Source organism: Acanthopagrus latus, chromosome 6 (genome assembly GCF_904848185.1).
Source record: "Acanthopagrus latus isolate v.2019 chromosome 6, fAcaLat1.1, whole genome shotgun sequence".
NCBI classification, from domain to species: Eukaryota; Metazoa; Chordata; class Actinopteri; order Spariformes; family Sparidae; genus Acanthopagrus; species Acanthopagrus latus.
Genome location: NC_051044.1, coordinates 23,610,599 through 23,627,796, shown reverse-complemented (window position 1 = coordinate 23,627,796; position 17,198 = coordinate 23,610,599). Strand labels below are relative to the sequence as shown.

The window sequence follows — 17,198 nt, the reverse complement described above, 5'->3', positions numbered from 1 at the left end:
TTTTTTTAAACCTAAAATGACTTTTATCTTATAATTTCAACCATTTATCTCTTTTTTTCCCTAATTAAATCAGCACTAAAAGTGGTATTAAATTAGCTTGCTTAGAGCAGTGTGAGCATATGTGTTTTCCTAGATTGTGGTTAGTTTACATAGTATAAATATTGTGTCTGTATTGTATGTTTATGTTTTGCTAATGTGTGTATTTTCATATACTTTTATATATTATATATTTTTCCTTTTATTGTACTGTGTACACAAGGTCTCAATTAAAAAAGAAGCAACTTCTGTCATTGGGCCAACCTGTATAAATAAAGGTTATATGAATAAAAAATAACAAAGATAAGATTTACACTTTTTATTTGAATGTAAACTAGATCAAAATGTGACACTGGTAGTTGAAAATAGCTCAGTATGTTCACATGTTAAAGTGCAGTGCAGTATACAAACACTCCAGAGACGCATCACCATCAGAAGCTTTGAGAGTAGCGTAGCTTTCATCCCTCTACTGTAAGACACAAGAGGGTCCCTGATTAAATTCACTTCAGAAAAACTAGGAAGCATTTTCATCTTGTGTTTGCTTTTTCAAAGCAGCAACCATCTTTGTGTGGACAAGTCAGGTTTAACCAATACAGAGCCAGATGGTAACAATAAAAGTCAGCTAAGTTAACGTCAGCGAACAGCACAGAACTGACTTTGCTGTGCTTATTGGCAGAGGAAGCAACTACTACTGCTGCTCCATGTCGTTATCATTCTGCAGAGCTTTCATCGCCAGGCCCCACAGAGTGACACTGGAGACAAACTGGCCCTCACTGGACCTGTGGGACCCACTTGTGGGCCTGCCTGAAGTAGTAAGCGAGCTGCAGTGACTGTCTGTAGGAGGCAGGAGGTAAGGCCTCCCCACCAGACCTCTGCCCACCTCCACTGACATATTCCCGTTCTCCATATAGGGGCCGTACACCACCTCCTGAGACAGGTGGGCTTTGGCCAGCTTCATGTGCTCGGTGGCAGTCAGGGCTGCGCTTCTCTCCTGGTGGCTGGAGGAGAGGAGGTGATGGGGTACCAGTGAGCGCAGCTCTGGAAGTGGGGTGGGGGTAGAAGCTGGGCTCAGGTGCATGCTGGGGGGTGGAGTCTCTACATGTGGTGTCGGTTGTGGTGGTGAAGTAGGGGGCGGTGAGGGTTTCTCTAACCCTCCATGGGGCATCACGCTGGGGAAATGCTGCTCACGGGCTGCAGCGAGAGGTTTAACGTGGCTGGTGGGTTTGGGGAACGAGGCCGCTCCATCTGAGCTCTGGGGTGGATGAGAGTTGTCGGTGACCGGGCTGTCAGCTGGGGCCCCCTTGCAGTGCATGTTACTGTGCCTCCTCAACAGAGCAGAGCGGGTGAAGCTCTTCCCGCAGGCGTTGCAGATGTAGGGTTTCTCACCAGTGTGAGACCGTATGTGACGCTGCAGGTCTCCTGAGCCGACAAAGCTCTTCCCTGCATTCATTAAGAAGACATGATGAGGGATGAACGCTACACAATAATTATTGGCCATAATAAGGGTTAAAAAAATACTGAAATAGACAAAGCTGAGGGAAATTTCATGGGGTTCAGTTTTTTTCCCATCTGTCGCCAAATCACCTCTCTAAACAGATTGATTCATTCAGAGTCAAAACCGTTATTCACCCCACAGCAGGAAATGCCCACAAATCTGAACGTTTGTATGGAATAAGGAAACTGACAGACACAGCTAACAGTCAGGATTAACACAAAAATCTTATGCTTAGGGAGTCTAGTATGAAAAACATTAACCAAACACAAATAGCAGTTAAACTTTGTCCATGGTGTGATGACCAAAAAAGGTTCCTCACGGTACAGGTCCAACATGTGCATTTAAAGATAGAGGAATAAGATATGGGTACTTTTACACAGATTTTATCTCTGTCATTAAAATAGGATATTATTGTAATTTTTGATTCATCTGCCTTTTATTTTGTCGTTTAATCATTTTGCCTATAAAGTGTCCAACAGTTAGAACAGTTAGAACAGTTAGAACGTGCCTATTTATGATTGATTTATCACAAGGTACTAGCATCAAATTCCACGTGTGGTCTGACCCAAAGTCCAAAACCTCAAGTTGTACCGTTGTTACGCACGTAAGATAAAGAAGAGTGGCAAATCCTCCCAACTGAGCGACTGGAACAATCGAATGTGGAGCTTTTATGCTTATCATATGATATTAGCAACTCGGTTATCAAAATAGCAGGGATGAACAATGTATGGGTTTGGAAATAATATTAATACATTAATATATTAGTAACAGTCTGGTAGGACTGAGCATGCCGGTGTTTTGTAACGACAAATCATACTAGAGCTTTAAAATATAAAATGATCCATCTTTGCTCACTACATCTACATCAAAAAAATTATTTTATAATAATCCGTACCGTGCATCACTCTCCAGATTTAATTTCTGACAACTGAAGAATCATTTCAACTAAAACAAGTGTGTTTTGCAGCCATGTCCACAGTTAAATCAATGTAAGTAACGCCGACTGAGACTGTTCCTTACCACAGGTGGCACAGCTGTGTGGTTTTTCCCCAACATGGCGAGCCTTGTGCTTCAGAAGCTTTCTGTGCGTGTTGAAGGATTTCCCACACTGGTCACACGTGAATGTCTTGTCAGTGCCGTGAGTCCTCTTGTGCTCCTTGAGGTTACTCAGGTTGTTAAATCCTGAACAACGAGACAAGTACAGTCGATAAAACAGCAGTCATTTCATTCAAAATGTGGTACAATTTTAAGCAGCTAATATAAATAATTTGTAAAGGTTTGACTTAAGAATGAGACCATTAGGTAAGAACCACATATAAATGGATTAAGGAAGTAATGGATAAAGTTGGTTTTGTTTCCGGCGGACATTTACCTCGACCACATATATCACACAGATGTGGCTTCTCTCCTGTGTGGACCACTTTGTGACGATGGACGTCCCCTGATGCAGTAAAGCTACAAAACACAGAGCATCATCAAATCTACCAAATCATGATAGATCACCTGGTTTTTGAAACTATCAAGCATTTTTTTTCTTAATCAAGGTGGACACTGAAACACACAACAAGCAAAAAAAAAATGTCCAGAGTACCTACACAGGAAAATAAATGTGGGAAATGGAAACATGTAGTATCCTTACCTTTTACCACATAACTCACAGATGTACGGTTTCTCTCCAGAATGTCGTCGCAAATGAGTTTGTAAATTCCCAGCCTGTAAAACACAATCAGTTAGATACCTCAATAATAATTTCCAGTATCGAAGGATAACTGTGGCCAATGTGAATAACACACAAGATGATACCTGCGAGAAGTTTCTCCCGCAGACATTACACTGGAAGGGCTTCTCACCTGCAACAAAAATATTGTTTTGAGACTGAAAAAGCTGTGAAAATTACATCGAGATCATTACTGAAATGTATATAGTGTGTGGTTGTACAGTATTTATAAACAGAAAGTACCGGTGTGTGAGCGCTTGTGCAGCTCCAGGTTGCTTGGGTGTTTGAAGATCTTCCCACACACCTCACAACAGTACTGCTTGTGTCCTGTCTGCTGCGGTGGCTCCGGCACACTTTTCGGGCTTTGCTCCTCTTGGTTCACAGGCGGAGGACTGGGAAGTTGTGATTCCACTGGCGTCTCAGTCACCTCCTCCCTGTCTGCATTCAGGCCCTCAACGGGAGCTTCTGAAGCTTCAGCCTGGACGACAGACTCCTCTTGATGACTCTCTTTGGGACAGCTGAGAACGGGTTCAGTGACAGACTCGGCAAACATCTCCTCCAACGCCTTCTGAGACCGGAGGTAGTTGTACTTCTTCAAGTACACGGCCTTCTTTGGCCGCATTGTCTTGTTGAGCATGGAGTCTGCTGTGTTAGAGTTGGGGGTGTTTAAGTTATCTGAGGGTGTTAAAGAAGACACAGGGTTCTTTTCAACTGCTGCAGATGTGCAGGCAGGACTTGGCTGAGCAGTGTTCCCTGAGCATACAGGAGTGTGGCTGCCTCCCTGGGTGACTCCGAGCTGACACGGCTGCTCCTCCACCAGCACCAGTGGACATGGGCCCTGGTTTGACGCTGCACTATTAGACTGAAGTGCACTTTGTTTGAAGTACTGCTTACTGTAGAAGTTACGCAGCTTGTAGCCATGGACAAGCTGTTTTTCAACAGGTGCCTGAGTGCCGCTGGCTGCGTCACAGTTTGAGCCGCTATTCGACAAAGAAAAAGGCAGCCTTTTGCCGTGGTCCACGTCGCTGCTGAAGCCGGGCCTCTGGGTCTCAGACGGACAGTGGAGGTCAACATCATGAGGAAGACCGCTGCCCAAGAGGCAGTCGTGCTCGGAGCTCAGCATGCCCGGAAGGGAAAATGACGGGATCTCCACTGGTGGAGGGCAAGGCTTGAGGAAAGTGTTACACATGCTCTGGATGTTTGGAACCTGCAAACACTGAGCAATGTCCAGGAGTGCTTGAACATTATCTTGGTTGACGTCAAGATGGGAGGTGTACATGTAGTCCAACACTTGGCCGATGCCGCTGACATCCTGGATGACCAGGTTGAACACCTCATTCTTCTGACTGGGGGAATTTTGGAAGAGAGACCTGGAAAGATCAAAGTTGTACTTTTAACACGCTGTTAGCAGAGCATAATTACCTATTTGTTGATGTTTTGCTTAATTACATATATGAAGGCATAATAAAGGCACCTGAAGTAGGAGCTGAAAGCAGCCAGGACATTTTTGTGAGCTTTGAAGCAGACACCTTTGACCACCAGCATGCAGTCACAGAGCAGCCCCTGAATCCTCTGCTCCTGGAGCTGCTGCAGCAGGTAGGAACTGTGGCTCGACAGGGTGTCCATGGTCACTCAGCTGCTGGAACAAGCAGCTCACACCTCTCCATCAAAACAACTAGTAAAGGGGACACATCGTGTTAAAAACAAAACAAAGTCAAGAGATAATAATGACAGCTCGAGCTTGTTAGTCTTTGAAAAACAGGTTAAATTGTGCCTGCAACACTATTCTGGTGATAACATTGATCTATATAATTCAACCACCGCGCAGGATCCACTGTGACTGAGCTACGAGACCACCCATGCAAAAATTGGACACAAACTGCTAACAAGATAACCAGAAAGCTATGCTAACCGACCACAGCGGTAAACTGCAACGGTGAGTAACTGCAGCGCCGAATCCCTCAAGAGTTACATTTTAAACTGGGGGCATACGTCCTAAACATTTAAAGTTAAGTCACGTTTGTCATATAAGATGAGTTCAAACCTTCACCTGAGCTGTCCTCCTTTTCTTTGGATGATGGGTCACTTTTAGAGAGTAAAAACGTCACCTCACTTCCGGGTACGACCCGTATTCTGCGCGGCCTCGACGTGAAGCAGATGAAATTAATGGATAGCTTTTATATTTAGATGCGGTTATGGTGTAACATATTGTACCATGTCAACTTTCTGCTGCTTTACGTATTTGGCTCATGAATACGAACAAAAAACGTTATACTAGTAACTTTGTATCATATCCAGCCTCGTCGGAACTTTAGTTCGTGTGCGTTTTTACACGGAAGACTTTTAGTGTAGCTATCGAACGTCGGTGTGGTCACGTGTGTTTTGAAAAAGTTAACACGCATGGAAAATCCGAACGAGTGAAACGCCGCGGCTAGCAGCCTTTAAACGCTTTGGTAGCCCTTCACCTCCTCCATATCACAGTTACTAGCTCTGTGTCAGGTTAGCTAGCTTTGTTTTGGCGAACATTAGCTCGCAGCAGCGCTTTCGCATCAGAATTAAACCAATTTCAGTTGAGTTGCCATAGGGACTTGTCGGCACGCAAGGCGACCCGCCTGAATCAAAGTTATCGTTACAGCAGACGTGTCGTTAAAAATGGTGTTCTTCACCTGCAACGGTTGTGGTGAATCGCTGAAAAAAGCCCAGGTGGATAAACATGTGAACATGTGCCGGGGCTGCCAGGTGCTGTCCTGCATCGATTGTGGAAAAGACTTCTGGTAACGACCGAGTTAGGCTAACGCAAGCTAGATAACCTCTTAGCATTAGCCACCAGACTCACAGTGCTCCATGCGTGCCATGTCATTTCTGTGTTCTTGTTAAACAGGGGCGATGACTACAAGAACCACGTTAAATGTATCAGCGAGGATCAGAAGTATGGAGGCAAAGGCTACGAGGCTAAGGCGAACAAAGGAGATGTTAAACAGCAGCAGTGGCTCCAGGTACAATGCAGCAGAGCCAGTGCCCATTGATGTCACACTTCTGCATGTGTAAAGAAAGACAGTTGTTTTTCTAACCTGGTGTTTCTTCTCCTGCAGAGAGTCCATGAAGCCATGAACAAACCTGGAGTCGGTGCGAAGCTCAAGGATGTGCTCAGACAAGTCAGCTTATACGACAACGTCCCAAGAAAGAAGGCAAAGTTTCAGGTTGGTGTCTGACGACATCATGTTATTTTGATCACACTGTGTGACAAAGAGTCATTTCTTCATGTGCTGTGTTTGTGTAGGCTAAACTATTTAAAAAAAAATAAATCTTCTGCTCTTTTCCTCAGAACTGGATGAGAAACAGTCTTAAAATATCAAACACCAGTCTTCATGATGAAGTGTGGGACATCATAAATGCGGCTGACAATGTAAGTTGCTCTGCTGAAAGGTTACACATATATTTTGTTTGACTGCTTCTCTGTGAATATAAGTCAATTTGTGTCAGCATATATCTTCCTTCTCCCGTCTTGCTGTAATAAATTCTGTCAGGAGTTTCCCACGTTTTTTTGATTTTTTCAATATCCCTGACATTCCTTGCCAACCTATCGCCATTTTACAGGCTCCTGAACCCCCTCAGGAGACTAAAGAAGCCAAACAGACAGTAGCTGAAGTAAAGGTGGACACTAACGGGAATGAGAACCAGAATGTCCATCCAGATGTTGAGGAGAAGAAGAAGAAGCTGAACAAACGAGAGCGTAAAGAGGCCCGTCAGCAGAAGAACGGGAAGGCTGCGAAAGGTGCTGAAAAGACAGTTGCTCAAGAGCCAGAGGAAGAGCAGTTGGGCAAAAAGAAAAAGAAAGACAGGAAGAGGAAGCATGAGGAAGATGGCGATGAGGAGCAGAATGGGCACAGTGCTGAAAATGAGACATCTGGCAAGAAAAAAAAGACAGGTAACTGTTGTGTACAGGTGTACCCAGGGTCTGCTTCTTGATGCCTTTCTTCTCACAGTATTATTGATTTAGCCATTGTCGAGTTTTTCTTTTTATGTTTTGATATTAGTTCTTGTGCAGCTTTGCGTCTTTTAAATGAATACCTTTTCCATAATGACATGAAATGTGGAATGGCTTAATGTTTGTTTATCTAGCTTTGTAGAGTTGTTTTTTTGACCAAACTTTAATGATTTATTTATTTAAAATGTTGGTAATTTTTGTGTAAGTGCTCAAATATGCTAGGATAGTGTACTTTATAGAATATGTGCTCTTATGATGTTGTCTTTTGAATATCATCTTTGTTAATAGTCTTTTTATTAAATGTTAATAACATATGCTAGTATTTAACTTCATATGTAACTGGTTCATTGCCTTTCCTTCAGATGACCAAGCAGCAGAGGAGTCAGAGGAGACTGAGGATCAAGCCGTTCCTAAAGGTAAGATGGGTCACTATCTGACTTTGACATCTTTTAGGAATTTCATAATGGTGCAAAAGGAGAAAGCCAGCAGGGGTCACTGTTGCTTCTTCTGTTGACAGTGAATAAATGGACCTCTGTGCCATGTTTTAACTGCATGGTTCAGTTTGACACAACTCTCTTCGCTTTTTGGTTTGTTAGTGTAAAAGCTGTGGATAAATAACGTCTGCTTTTTTTTGGTATCAAATTGGTCCAAGATGCAAAGTTATAGGGTGATACTTAATTTTTGAGCCAAAACATTGCAGACAACTGATTGGCCAAAGAATCATCACTGTAATAGTTATTTGCGTGACGAAGAACAACTAGAATCCTCTCATCTGACTTCTGTTTCTTGAACTGTCATGTGTATTCAGCAATACACAGAGAATTTCTCTGATTTTCGCATGAATATGCACCTGGATTCAAAGATAAAGTGGTTAGATTTTGGTGGCCCCGCTTAGAATGTTTACATGACACACATTTAACTATTTTATGCTTGACCATCCAGTTGATTCAGCCATAAGAAATGTTTGGCCTGGTTTTACAAAGTCGTTTCAATCAGAATGTCCCCCCCCCATAATAGTGAATATTCCCTCTGGCTAGCAGCTAATTTAACTTTCTAATTAACTTTCAGGCAAATTCAACTGGAAGGGAACTATCAAGGCAGTGCTGAGAGCATCGCCTGACCAGGAACTGCCAGTAAAGAAACTCAGGAAGAAGGTGAGGCATGGAGCGATTAATTAATCCGTGGACTCTGTAGTTCTTTGTTTGTATACCACTCCATTTGACCTATAGACCCAGTATGTTGCTCTTGAAAATTTAATTGGAGAATTTGAGTAGTCTTGGGTTAATGTGATACTAAAAACTTATTACTTATCTTATTTACAGGTGGTGGCAGCATACTACTCTTTCACAGGGGATGGAAATTTTAAAACGGAGGAAGATGTGTTAGCACTTTTCAACAAGAAGATCAGCAACAATCCCAAATTCAAAGTTTTGAAGGACCGAGTTAGATTTGTAAAGTAGATATGTTTATCTCATCCGTCTCGCATGAAATGTGTTTTGTTGATAGACTTTTAAAATGTGATGATCACTGTTGTCTGTTTCCTCCCATGGATGTTTTTGTACAGGTGACATAATCTCAAAGATTAAATGATTTTATTACTGAATTACGTGTCCTATTCCCGTTCAGTTGTTTTAGTAATAGCAGCAGCTTAGTCAGCACGAAAAAGACTCCTACAAATTACCTTACAACGTGTCAGTGTTGTTTAATGTATAAAATGACAATTGTGATAGACGGCTGCTGTGTTCCACATTCCAAGCCCACGGTAAGGCTGGGAAATGGCACCTTATCTGTGGGATTGGATGTTGGAGTGGGGGAAGGGAAACGGGAGAGGTGCACCTGAGGTGAATTTGACTCTCACACGGGACGAAGCTAATGCACATTCCTCGGCACCCCGAACGGGGTTCATTTGGCCAGGGACACAGAAGCTCCATAGAAGCAAAGACGCTTGGTGTCAGCCTCAGGTGAAGTTTTAATGCTGTCTGATTCTCCGCTGCTAGAATGAGCAGTCTCTTTACCCTGTGCGCACACACACACACACACACACACACACACACACACACACACACACACACACACACACACACACACACAGGAGGAGCTACAGGAGGAAATCTGCCCAGCTTTATGAAGCTCTGCTAATCCCAGCAGGTTTAACACAGATGCTCATTCATTACACTGCTTACCTGTAATTGTATATTGCATACTTTGGGTATTAGTCAAGCTGTTACTCAAGTTTGCTAGTATTAAAATCGTGTTTTCTAGTCCTCAGTGGGACTCAGTATAATTTAACGCTTTTGTTTTAATCCAGACCCCACAGGATACTCGGAAACACTGAGACTAAACCTGTATTCACTGTTGCAAAACAACAGTTCAACATGCCTTATCTGCCATTAGATATTACAGGATTAACTGTGGGGCCATATGTGGGGCAGTTTCACCCCTGCATGTTTTAATGGCAGCAGGAGCTACCTGAAGGATGTGTTCAAATAAATGGGTACCTTGGAATTTAAACAAAGAATGTATAATTTCTTAAATAGTGTGTCTTTCAATTAAAAGAAAATCTAAGTGTAATTCATAGGTAATTTATGTATTTGACTTAACAAATAGTACAAATATGCTCATTGCAACACACAGTTTTACTTCTTCAACCTTGGTTGCTGTCATCAACTTCTAGTGCTCCTGGTGACATGTAATGGAGATCAGCCAGCCAGTTTCCTTCTCTGCTTGTGCCAACATTACATTATGTAACATTGTATTCAATTATTGTTTGAATCTCAGTATAAAGATAACACCCAGAATGGCACAGTAGAGTGTATACCTCAGCCAAGGCCCAAAAGTCCCTTTCATTTCAAACAAGCTAAATCCATTGCATGTATTAACCCTGTATTAACCAGCCAAAACTGCTCAACTGTAATTTAAGATCAAAATATCCAGGCTCTGCATCAGTTTGTACACATTTATAGATATCAGCCACCCAAATAATCCCAGTTTTTCTCCATCAAGATCCGTGTATTTCCCCCTGAGAAATTAACAAAAGTGTCAAAAAAGTGGCCTATATCTAAAGAAAGTGAGAGAATATTACTGTATCTGTCCATTTTATCCTGATCCATTAAAAAAGTTACTGGTGTCAGTTTTGGCCCGAGACCCATCCTCCATCCAAGTCCAGAGATAACATACAACCAACCAAGTTGTAGTGGCAGGCAGCTCATAATTGCTTTTACTGCCACCAAGAAGGTAGTCAGGAGAAGGAGCACAAAAATGAAATGTCTATATAGGGGAGAGGTCAAGGATGGACAGTTATCATCTTGTTTAAATGTTGCCATTACACAGAAAGCAGTGAACGTAAAGCAGTGAGAACACCTGTTGTTTGCTGCTTGTGCTATGCTAGAGATGTGTTAAACATGACCAGGTATTACTTCCATTATTAATTCCTGATGTAAGAACCTGACTTGAGAAGGATGGCATCCCAGAGTATGAGGTATCACTCTCATCTGGTGCTTCTGCACAGGAACAACAAATACTTATGGATGCAAAGTAGCTGATGACCCCATAACCTTTACCTGTTTATGAGCAAAAGTCACTTGTTTCCCCTAAAAGCAACTACGTGCTGGAGACGTCCAGTTGCCCTATCATTTGTATTACATTGCATTAGTTTAAGATGCTTCTAACGTCTCGCGTTTGTCAGTCTGTGGTCTGTTTCCTGCTTGTGATTGTTTGCCACAGAACAACAATCAAGTATTCACTTTTTCTTCACAGCACATGCCCTGCCTTTGCCTCGTTGAGGAGTTTTCGATCGAGAGTGAAATAGGACAGAGGTATCAGCAGTGTCAGATTCTTGCCAGCGCCATGTAAAGGTATACATTCAAGATAAACTTTGGAATACAACCAGCTACTATGCATTCTGCAAAGTTTATGAAGGATGACAGCAAATTTGTCCTGTCTGACTTTCTTGTTGGAATGTCCCCAATTACCCTTTTGTGGGTCTGTTTTCTCTACCAGCCTGGTGGTCCAGTTTGACTGATGCTGGATTTACACAATTCACACACAGACTTGGGTTATACAGAGTATGCAAATGATCTCAAGTATTTGCACAAGACAGTGTTTTCTGTAGTAAGGTATAGATAATGAATCAAATAAATAACAATATTTCCCCTTTGACAGAGGTGTGATGTCAAGTTCAATGTTCTTGGACTATAAATGTAGTGTGTACAGTGTATTTTTGACAAGTTATATATTGTTGGTCCTAATGAGTTTGCAATTGAATAAGAAGTTAGTATTAATTTATGTAAATTAAAAACAAAAAAGTAATTGTTTCCTATAATCAAAGGGGACATGGTCACTTTATTGTTTAACAATGATATATATAATATAACAATTATATACCGTAAAAACTATAATACTACAAATAACAAAAAACATTTTGCACAAAAGCAATGACGTTATTTCACTTTTTGCTTTTTAAATGCAAATAATTCAAATGTACGTTTGTTTATCTGATATCGCCCGTTGAATGTTTTCTTCCAGCCTCAATCTTGACATTTGTTTTGCTCAATTATTTCTAGTATAGAAAAAACTACAACTGTCGCTTTCTGTCGCGTCACAGAAAAGGCGACTCTGGGTCTGACGGGAAGTGCCTTCTAATTACCAGTTAGCCTGCAGAGCTGCTGTAAGTCGGTGACAGTATCGACATAATGCTTAATGACAATGAGCTCGCAACGTTGCGGAATAGATTTAAGAGAGATGCGGAGTTTCTCATGCAAACAACGACGTTGGGCGACGAAGACGAGAAGAGTAAGCTTCATCAGAGACATTGTGATGGCTAACGATGTTAGCCAGTTGTAACTAGTTTTCTGACAGAGCTAACCGGGTAACACCTGGAGGTAACACAGTGTTCTGAAACGTTAGCATAGCTCTGGTTGAGCACTGACATCCATACTGAGAGTGGCATTGTGTCCAAAATGTACAACAGCTTGCTGACCAACTTGGGCAAACAGTGTTGGAAAAGTAACTAGCTAACCTTTATGGTTAAAGCAGCTGAACTGTCAGTCTCTAAGTTAGTCCACAGACCTTTGCCTGTCATGTAACCATAGCAGAGAGATATGTGGTATTTTGAGGTTGTAGGCAGCCCGTACAGTGGACAATTGTCCAACTTCGAGGCCCTGACTGGCAGAAATCCAGCAATTCTTGATTGTTTTGACTGTGAGCAAACGCTGTGTCAGCACAGCAACATAATACAGGGAAACTCTACTCCTCCACTGTCCCCGATCCAAGGGTCATCTCTGCACCAGTGTAAACTGAGAACTGTAATATAAGCAACAGACAACACATTTGTCGAGTGGTCATCCTGTCCTTATTGATGGCTGCCTCTACCGGTTTACATGCGGTCAGTTCCGTCTGGCAGGGGGACTTTATTATATCTTGTGTCCAAGATGGACCACCAGGCATAGCTTCGATTATAGAGGTAGGCCAAGCACTTGTCCAGGGCATGGAGTTCATTGTGAACTCTGCACAGAGTAGACCAGCATGCACTTCAGCAGCCAACAACAGGCTGTGATACATTTAATCAGCCAGCAAATTATAGAGACTAATAGCTCTCTGAGAGGTAAGATTATCTCAGAGAAGGCTATCAGACTCATCTCAAAAGCTCCTTAAACCTGAAAGGTGGGGGTTTGGCACATTCGGTTAAGGCAAGACAGTTCTCATATTTGGTAGTAAATTCTTCAGCATACCACACTGCAACTCTTTCAGCCACTTCTTCAAGTCATGCATTGGGTTTACATAAAATAGCTCATCTTGTTTATGTGAAAATGTGTTAAGTATGTTGTCCAACGTCTGTGGGCATGTGAATTAACTGACTTAGAATGAAGCATAATTCAGTAGGTATCCATTTGTTGTAATCTACTGTTAGATCGCCACTTTTCTGACTGCCGCCTAATGTGCTCTTAAAGTATGGGTTAGGATTGAGTGAACTGAAACTTTGTATTGAAACGCTCCTTTTCTGTAACTTTTCAGGTCAGGAGGAAAAAGATGCTAAACCTCTCCCGCGCATTAACAGGCACTCCGTCTTCTGGATCGTGGCATCCATAAGTGTGACCTACTACGTGGATTTCTTCCACAACATTATGGAGAATGATGATATCAAAAGGTGACTGAGTTACAAGGAACATACAAAACTTTCCTTTATAGATCTTGGTCACGTATTCTCTACTCCCTACATTATAAACACTCAAAAGTAAATGCATCTTTTTTTATTTGAATAGCTACAAGAAGTCTTGATGCATATTGCCTGCAGGTCTTGAATGAATGTTATTTTTTCCAGTTGGTGGTTCAACGTGGGTCTGACACTCCTCGGGATCTGTCTGTCCCTTGCCATGTTTTGCATTGTGTACCTGGAGTGGTTCAAAGGTATCAAGCACTACGACCAGGAGTACCCCGCCATTCCTCCCATCACCACTGCGGCTTTTATTGCTGCATCTTGCAGGTATAACAAGAAATTAAATAAACTGAAAACTGTGTAAGCTTGTCCGTGTATGTCCCGAGGTGCCCTTTCATACAAATGACTTTACAGTTTTATTTTGTACCATTCACCGTCCCTCACTCGTTAACTTATCTGTTCAGTTCTGTCATTGTCATTGTTTCTAGCTGTTGTGCTCTCAGTGTACAACATCAAAAATAGACACTGTAAACTGGACTGTATTTCCTTATATGTCTACACTTATTTGGCCAATAAAGCTGGTTCTGATGTAGTACTCAAAACTCAAAAAAAGGTTTTCCACGTCAGATACGTTCACGCCTACTGGAAATGGTTTAGGCAAAGGTTGGTGCCTGGATAGAGCAGGCAGGAGGTTTTAAAACAAGTTCTCATCTACTTCAGTTGTTTAGGAGAATGCTGCTATGCTGTTCGGCTGTGAAGCTCCTAAAATATTTTGTAGTGTTTGACACATCACCCAAATTTCCATCAGCATGGTGGTGAATAGATAACGTGTACATTGTCATTCTTGGCTGAACTTTTCCTATAAACAAACAGTGATGGAATACTAAGAAGAAACCAGCAATAGCAAATGAGAGCGAGCCAACTGGGAAGTGTCACACACAGGATGTTGCGTACTTGTGTAGATCACAAACATGGCTGCCAACAGCACAAATCGGTAGGGAAAATCAGACCCAAAGTCTGCCAAATTACTCTCTATTGTGGGGCTAGCATAACCCACTTTGTGTAAATGAGAAACCTGTTTTCATATTCACATTATTTGTGTAGCATCATTCAAAAGTAGTTTAAAGTGCTTATGTTTATTAAAACATTTAGTTGGATATGCTTGAAAAGTGTGGATACACATATGAATCGGTGTTGACTGGAGTCACTCATAAGAAACAAAACAGCAAGCAGTCGAATGCAAAACTAGTTCATCTGGATGCTTCCTCAGTAAAAGTGCCAAGCCTGAACTTGTTCGGATGTAAACTGGTGAACGCTCTCTTGTCTTCTGAGTGTGGATTGTGTTGACAACACAGAATAAATCAAAAGCCACTATATACTAAAATGCTGGCATTGTTTACCTCCCACATTTTCCCTCTGCAGCAGCTGTGACAACATGACAGTGTAGGCAACAAACTGCATGCATTGAATATTGTAGGACTGATCATCCAAAATGTGAACATTTTTAAGTGTTGTTGTATTTCCCTTGCAGCCTCAACATGGCACTGTGGCCAGTGTGGTCCTTCTTCACTCCACTCATCCTCTTCACACAGTTCATGGGCGTGGTCATGTTCATCTCTTTGCTTGGATGAATGTGACGGGTGAGGATGATGCGCTGTCATTTTAATTTTCACCAAATGTCTTTTTACTGACGCGAATATTTCTGTATTTGGCCTTAAATTGTGAACAGGTGAAGTATTTTGTCGTGTAACGTTACATGTTTGATACCAGTGCTTCATACTTGAAGAAGTTGAACTTTTCAACATTACAATGTTGAGTTTGTATGCACATTGTGTTATAAGCAATGCTCAAGTTGACAACTTCACTAACAGTCAATACTGGAAACACGCCTTCAAAAAGAACAGAAGCATTAAAAGCAAACACACTTTTACCACCATGGTACACTTCCATCATTTAAAAACTCATGTACGGAACACAGCAGCCAATGTTTTTCAACACATTTAATGTAGGTTTAGAAATAAAATGCTCAAAATGTAGAAAATACTGTAAAAATAAAATTAGCATAATATAATAAAAGAATAAGACAGCAGCAGTTCTAGCCTCAGTCAGTACACTGCACAATGGCTGGTATGTTAGCACGATGGCCAGTCACGATCCCTTACCTCCACCTCCCTGTGTTTAGGCAGAATCCTGCCTCGGCTCCATAGATCAACTCATGATGACGCTCTTCATCTGCCTCAAGTTCAAGTTATCGCTGCATATAAGGAGGAGTCAAAGGGAGAATCATATATTACAGTATATCAAATCTATAGATGTCACTAAGCAATGTAAAACAAAAAAATGTCCCATTACACACAGCTATGTTTTGTCATAGTGCTGAAAGTGTGTGACATTTGTGGTTTGGATTTAAGAAGGTCAATGTGAATCTGCTGAGCCCTGTGTGGACATGCTGGCTGACTTCTCCTGAGACCATGGTTCACCACATGGTCCACAATAGTGACTTGAATTTCATTTAAAACTCATCTGCCTGGTTTCTCCTGCTCCTGCTCCTGCCATCCTGTTGTTGACCCACACCTGCAGCATGATGATGTTGTTGTTGTGAGAATATCACACAGGTGGTGTCAGCGGGGCAGGTCAGCATTGTAGGGTCTCTGTTGTGTTAATGTGCTGAGAGTTTAACCATCTCACTCTATGATTCCCCATTGTTGTTTGACAAAACAAACAGTGACAACTGTGTCAAGAAATGTGATGCTTTGTGTGGAGGCGTTTAGCAAACGACACTTCGGAGTTTTTCAGTCCGAGTGTCAAGAATGTTTTAAGCCCATAGTGGACATTTTGGCTCGTTGTAGTAGGAAAAGCGGTTACTTGATAACAGGTGTTAACTAGTTACAGTAACAATTGTGTCATTTAAATGATTGAGTAGCCATGACAGTGAGTCAGTGAGTCAGCATGAATAACACCAGGACCCTCAAACTGAAACAGCTGAATGTAATTCATTCTCTTTTTTTAAATATTCACCTGTGCTTTTCCTACTGTGACATGTTAAAATGCCCCGTGTGGAGAAAAAATGCTTCTGTGCTTGTATGTTGAAAACTGTGCGTAAACAAACTTTAATGTTCCACCATTTATAACTTTATAAAGTTTTTAAATTATTTTTATTTCTTCAGCAGTTTGTGGTGAGGAATGTAAAGATTTCTGCTCATATTCTGTATTTTTTTTTCTTAATAAACTTTTATAACTGATTTCACTACTTACTGAAATAATGGTCACTTCTTGATAAAGCGACATTTGTTCAGCACACACTGTACAAGGGATCGATAAAGTATTTAGCTTTTTACTCAAGTACAAGTATGATACAGACAAATAAACTTTTAAAATTAAAGGTGCAATGTGTAAGAACTGGCCCCCTGTTGAATTCATAATAGAAAGAAATGGGGGATGGCATATGACCAGATTAAAGCTAATTGCAGCTAACTGTAGCTAGCTGGTGAGCATGCTTGGTACAGGCCTCTTTGAGTAATATGTAGATGTCATGTCAACCTTTATTTGTTAATTTTATATATACATATTTAATGATATTGTCATATACAATCCTTCAGTATATGGTTGCCTTATGTTATGTTCTGCCTTCAACTGTTTCTTTCTAACCAAGATTTCTTTGCCTTATTCTATGTGCTTTTTAAAAATTTATTTAGAGATGGACATAATAATTTCCAGCCAATTTTATATAATAACGTTTGTCTTGTTATGTGAATCTTTATTGTGATTATGTGTTCTTGAAATATTAGACCTTTTCTTAGTGGTCTGA

The 17,198-nt window shown here is 41.4% G+C and overlaps 3 protein-coding genes across 7 annotated transcripts; 2 read left to right on the top strand and 1 right to left on the bottom strand.

The window, feature by feature from the left end:
• Window positions 1–340: 340 nt before the first annotated feature.
• On the bottom strand, window positions 341–5,436 carry zbtb49 (zinc finger and BTB domain containing 49). Of its 4 annotated transcripts, none has more exons than XM_037100766.1 (8): window positions 5,299–5,436; window positions 4,723–4,923; window positions 3,492–4,618; window positions 3,335–3,381; window positions 3,171–3,244; window positions 2,904–2,986; window positions 2,552–2,713; window positions 341–1,476 (listed from the first exon to the last, which is right to left on the bottom strand). In XM_037100766.1, exons 2-8 carry the CDS (start codon window positions 4,872–4,874, stop codon window positions 725–727), a joined length of 2,397 nt encoding a protein of 798 aa, XP_036956661.1. In that variant the 5' UTR covers window positions 4,875–4,923; window positions 5,299–5,436; the 3' UTR covers window positions 341–724. The 4 variants fall into 4 exon arrangements, with proteins under 4 accessions (XP_036956661.1, XP_036956663.1, XP_036956664.1 ...); XM_037100768.1 differs by having other exon boundaries at window positions 5,293–5,388; XM_037100769.1 differs by lacking the exon at window positions 5,299–5,436 and adding an exon at window positions 5,165–5,298.
• A 180-nt stretch (window positions 5,437–5,616) lies between these two features.
• lyar (Ly1 antibody reactive homolog (mouse)) lies at window positions 5,617–8,839 on the top strand. The gene is made up of 8 exons (XM_037100773.1): window positions 5,617–6,022; window positions 6,130–6,244; window positions 6,341–6,448; window positions 6,574–6,654; window positions 6,846–7,176; window positions 7,599–7,652; window positions 8,305–8,390; window positions 8,559–8,839. Exons 1-8 carry the CDS (start codon window positions 5,901–5,903, stop codon window positions 8,694–8,696), a joined length of 1,035 nt encoding a protein of 344 aa, XP_036956668.1. The 5' UTR covers window positions 5,617–5,900; the 3' UTR covers window positions 8,697–8,839.
• Window positions 8,840–11,837: 2,998 nt separating this feature from the next.
• On the top strand, window positions 11,838–16,640 carry tmem128 (transmembrane protein 128). Of its 2 annotated transcripts, none has more exons than XM_037102409.1 (5): window positions 11,838–12,027; window positions 13,249–13,381; window positions 13,556–13,717; window positions 14,922–15,030; window positions 15,577–16,640. In XM_037102409.1, exons 1-4 carry the CDS (start codon window positions 11,928–11,930, stop codon window positions 15,019–15,021), a joined length of 495 nt encoding a protein of 164 aa, XP_036958304.1. In that variant the 5' UTR covers window positions 11,838–11,927; the 3' UTR covers window positions 15,022–15,030; window positions 15,577–16,640. The 2 variants fall into 2 exon arrangements, with proteins under 2 accessions (XP_036958304.1, XP_036958303.1); XM_037102408.1 differs by having other exon boundaries at window positions 15,573–16,640.
• The last annotated feature ends 558 nt before the right edge of the window (window positions 16,641–17,198 follow it).

Coding starts and splice junctions, on each gene's coding strand:
- zbtb49 (XM_037100766.1), bottom strand. CDS start 4,874: ATGGACACCCTGTCGAGCCACAGTTCCTACCTGCTGCAGCAGCTCCAG. Junction 3,245..3,334: donor GCGGGAGAAACTTCTCGCAG/GTATCATCTTGT, acceptor TGTGTTTTACAG/GCTGGGAATTTACAAACTCA. Junction 2,714..2,903: donor GTGTGATATATGTGGTCGAG/GTAAATGTCCGC, acceptor CTCGTTGTTCAG/GATTTAACAACCTGAGTAAC.
- lyar (XM_037100773.1), top strand. CDS start 5,901: ATGGTGTTCTTCACCTGCAACGGTTGTGGTGAATCGCTGAAAAAAGCC. Junction 6,023..6,129: donor GATTGTGGAAAAGACTTCTG/GTAACGACCGAG, acceptor CTTGTTAAACAG/GGGCGATGACTACAAGAACC. Junction 6,245..6,340: donor AACAGCAGCAGTGGCTCCAG/GTACAATGCAGC, acceptor CTTCTCCTGCAG/AGAGTCCATGAAGCCATGAA.
- tmem128 (XM_037102409.1), top strand. CDS start 11,928: ATGCTTAATGACAATGAGCTCGCAACGTTGCGGAATAGATTTAAGAGA. Junction 13,382..13,555: donor GAGAATGATGATATCAAAAG/GTGACTGAGTTA, acceptor TATTTTTTCCAG/TTGGTGGTTCAACGTGGGTC. Junction 13,718..14,921: donor TTTATTGCTGCATCTTGCAG/GTATAACAAGAA, acceptor TTTCCCTTGCAG/CCTCAACATGGCACTGTGGC.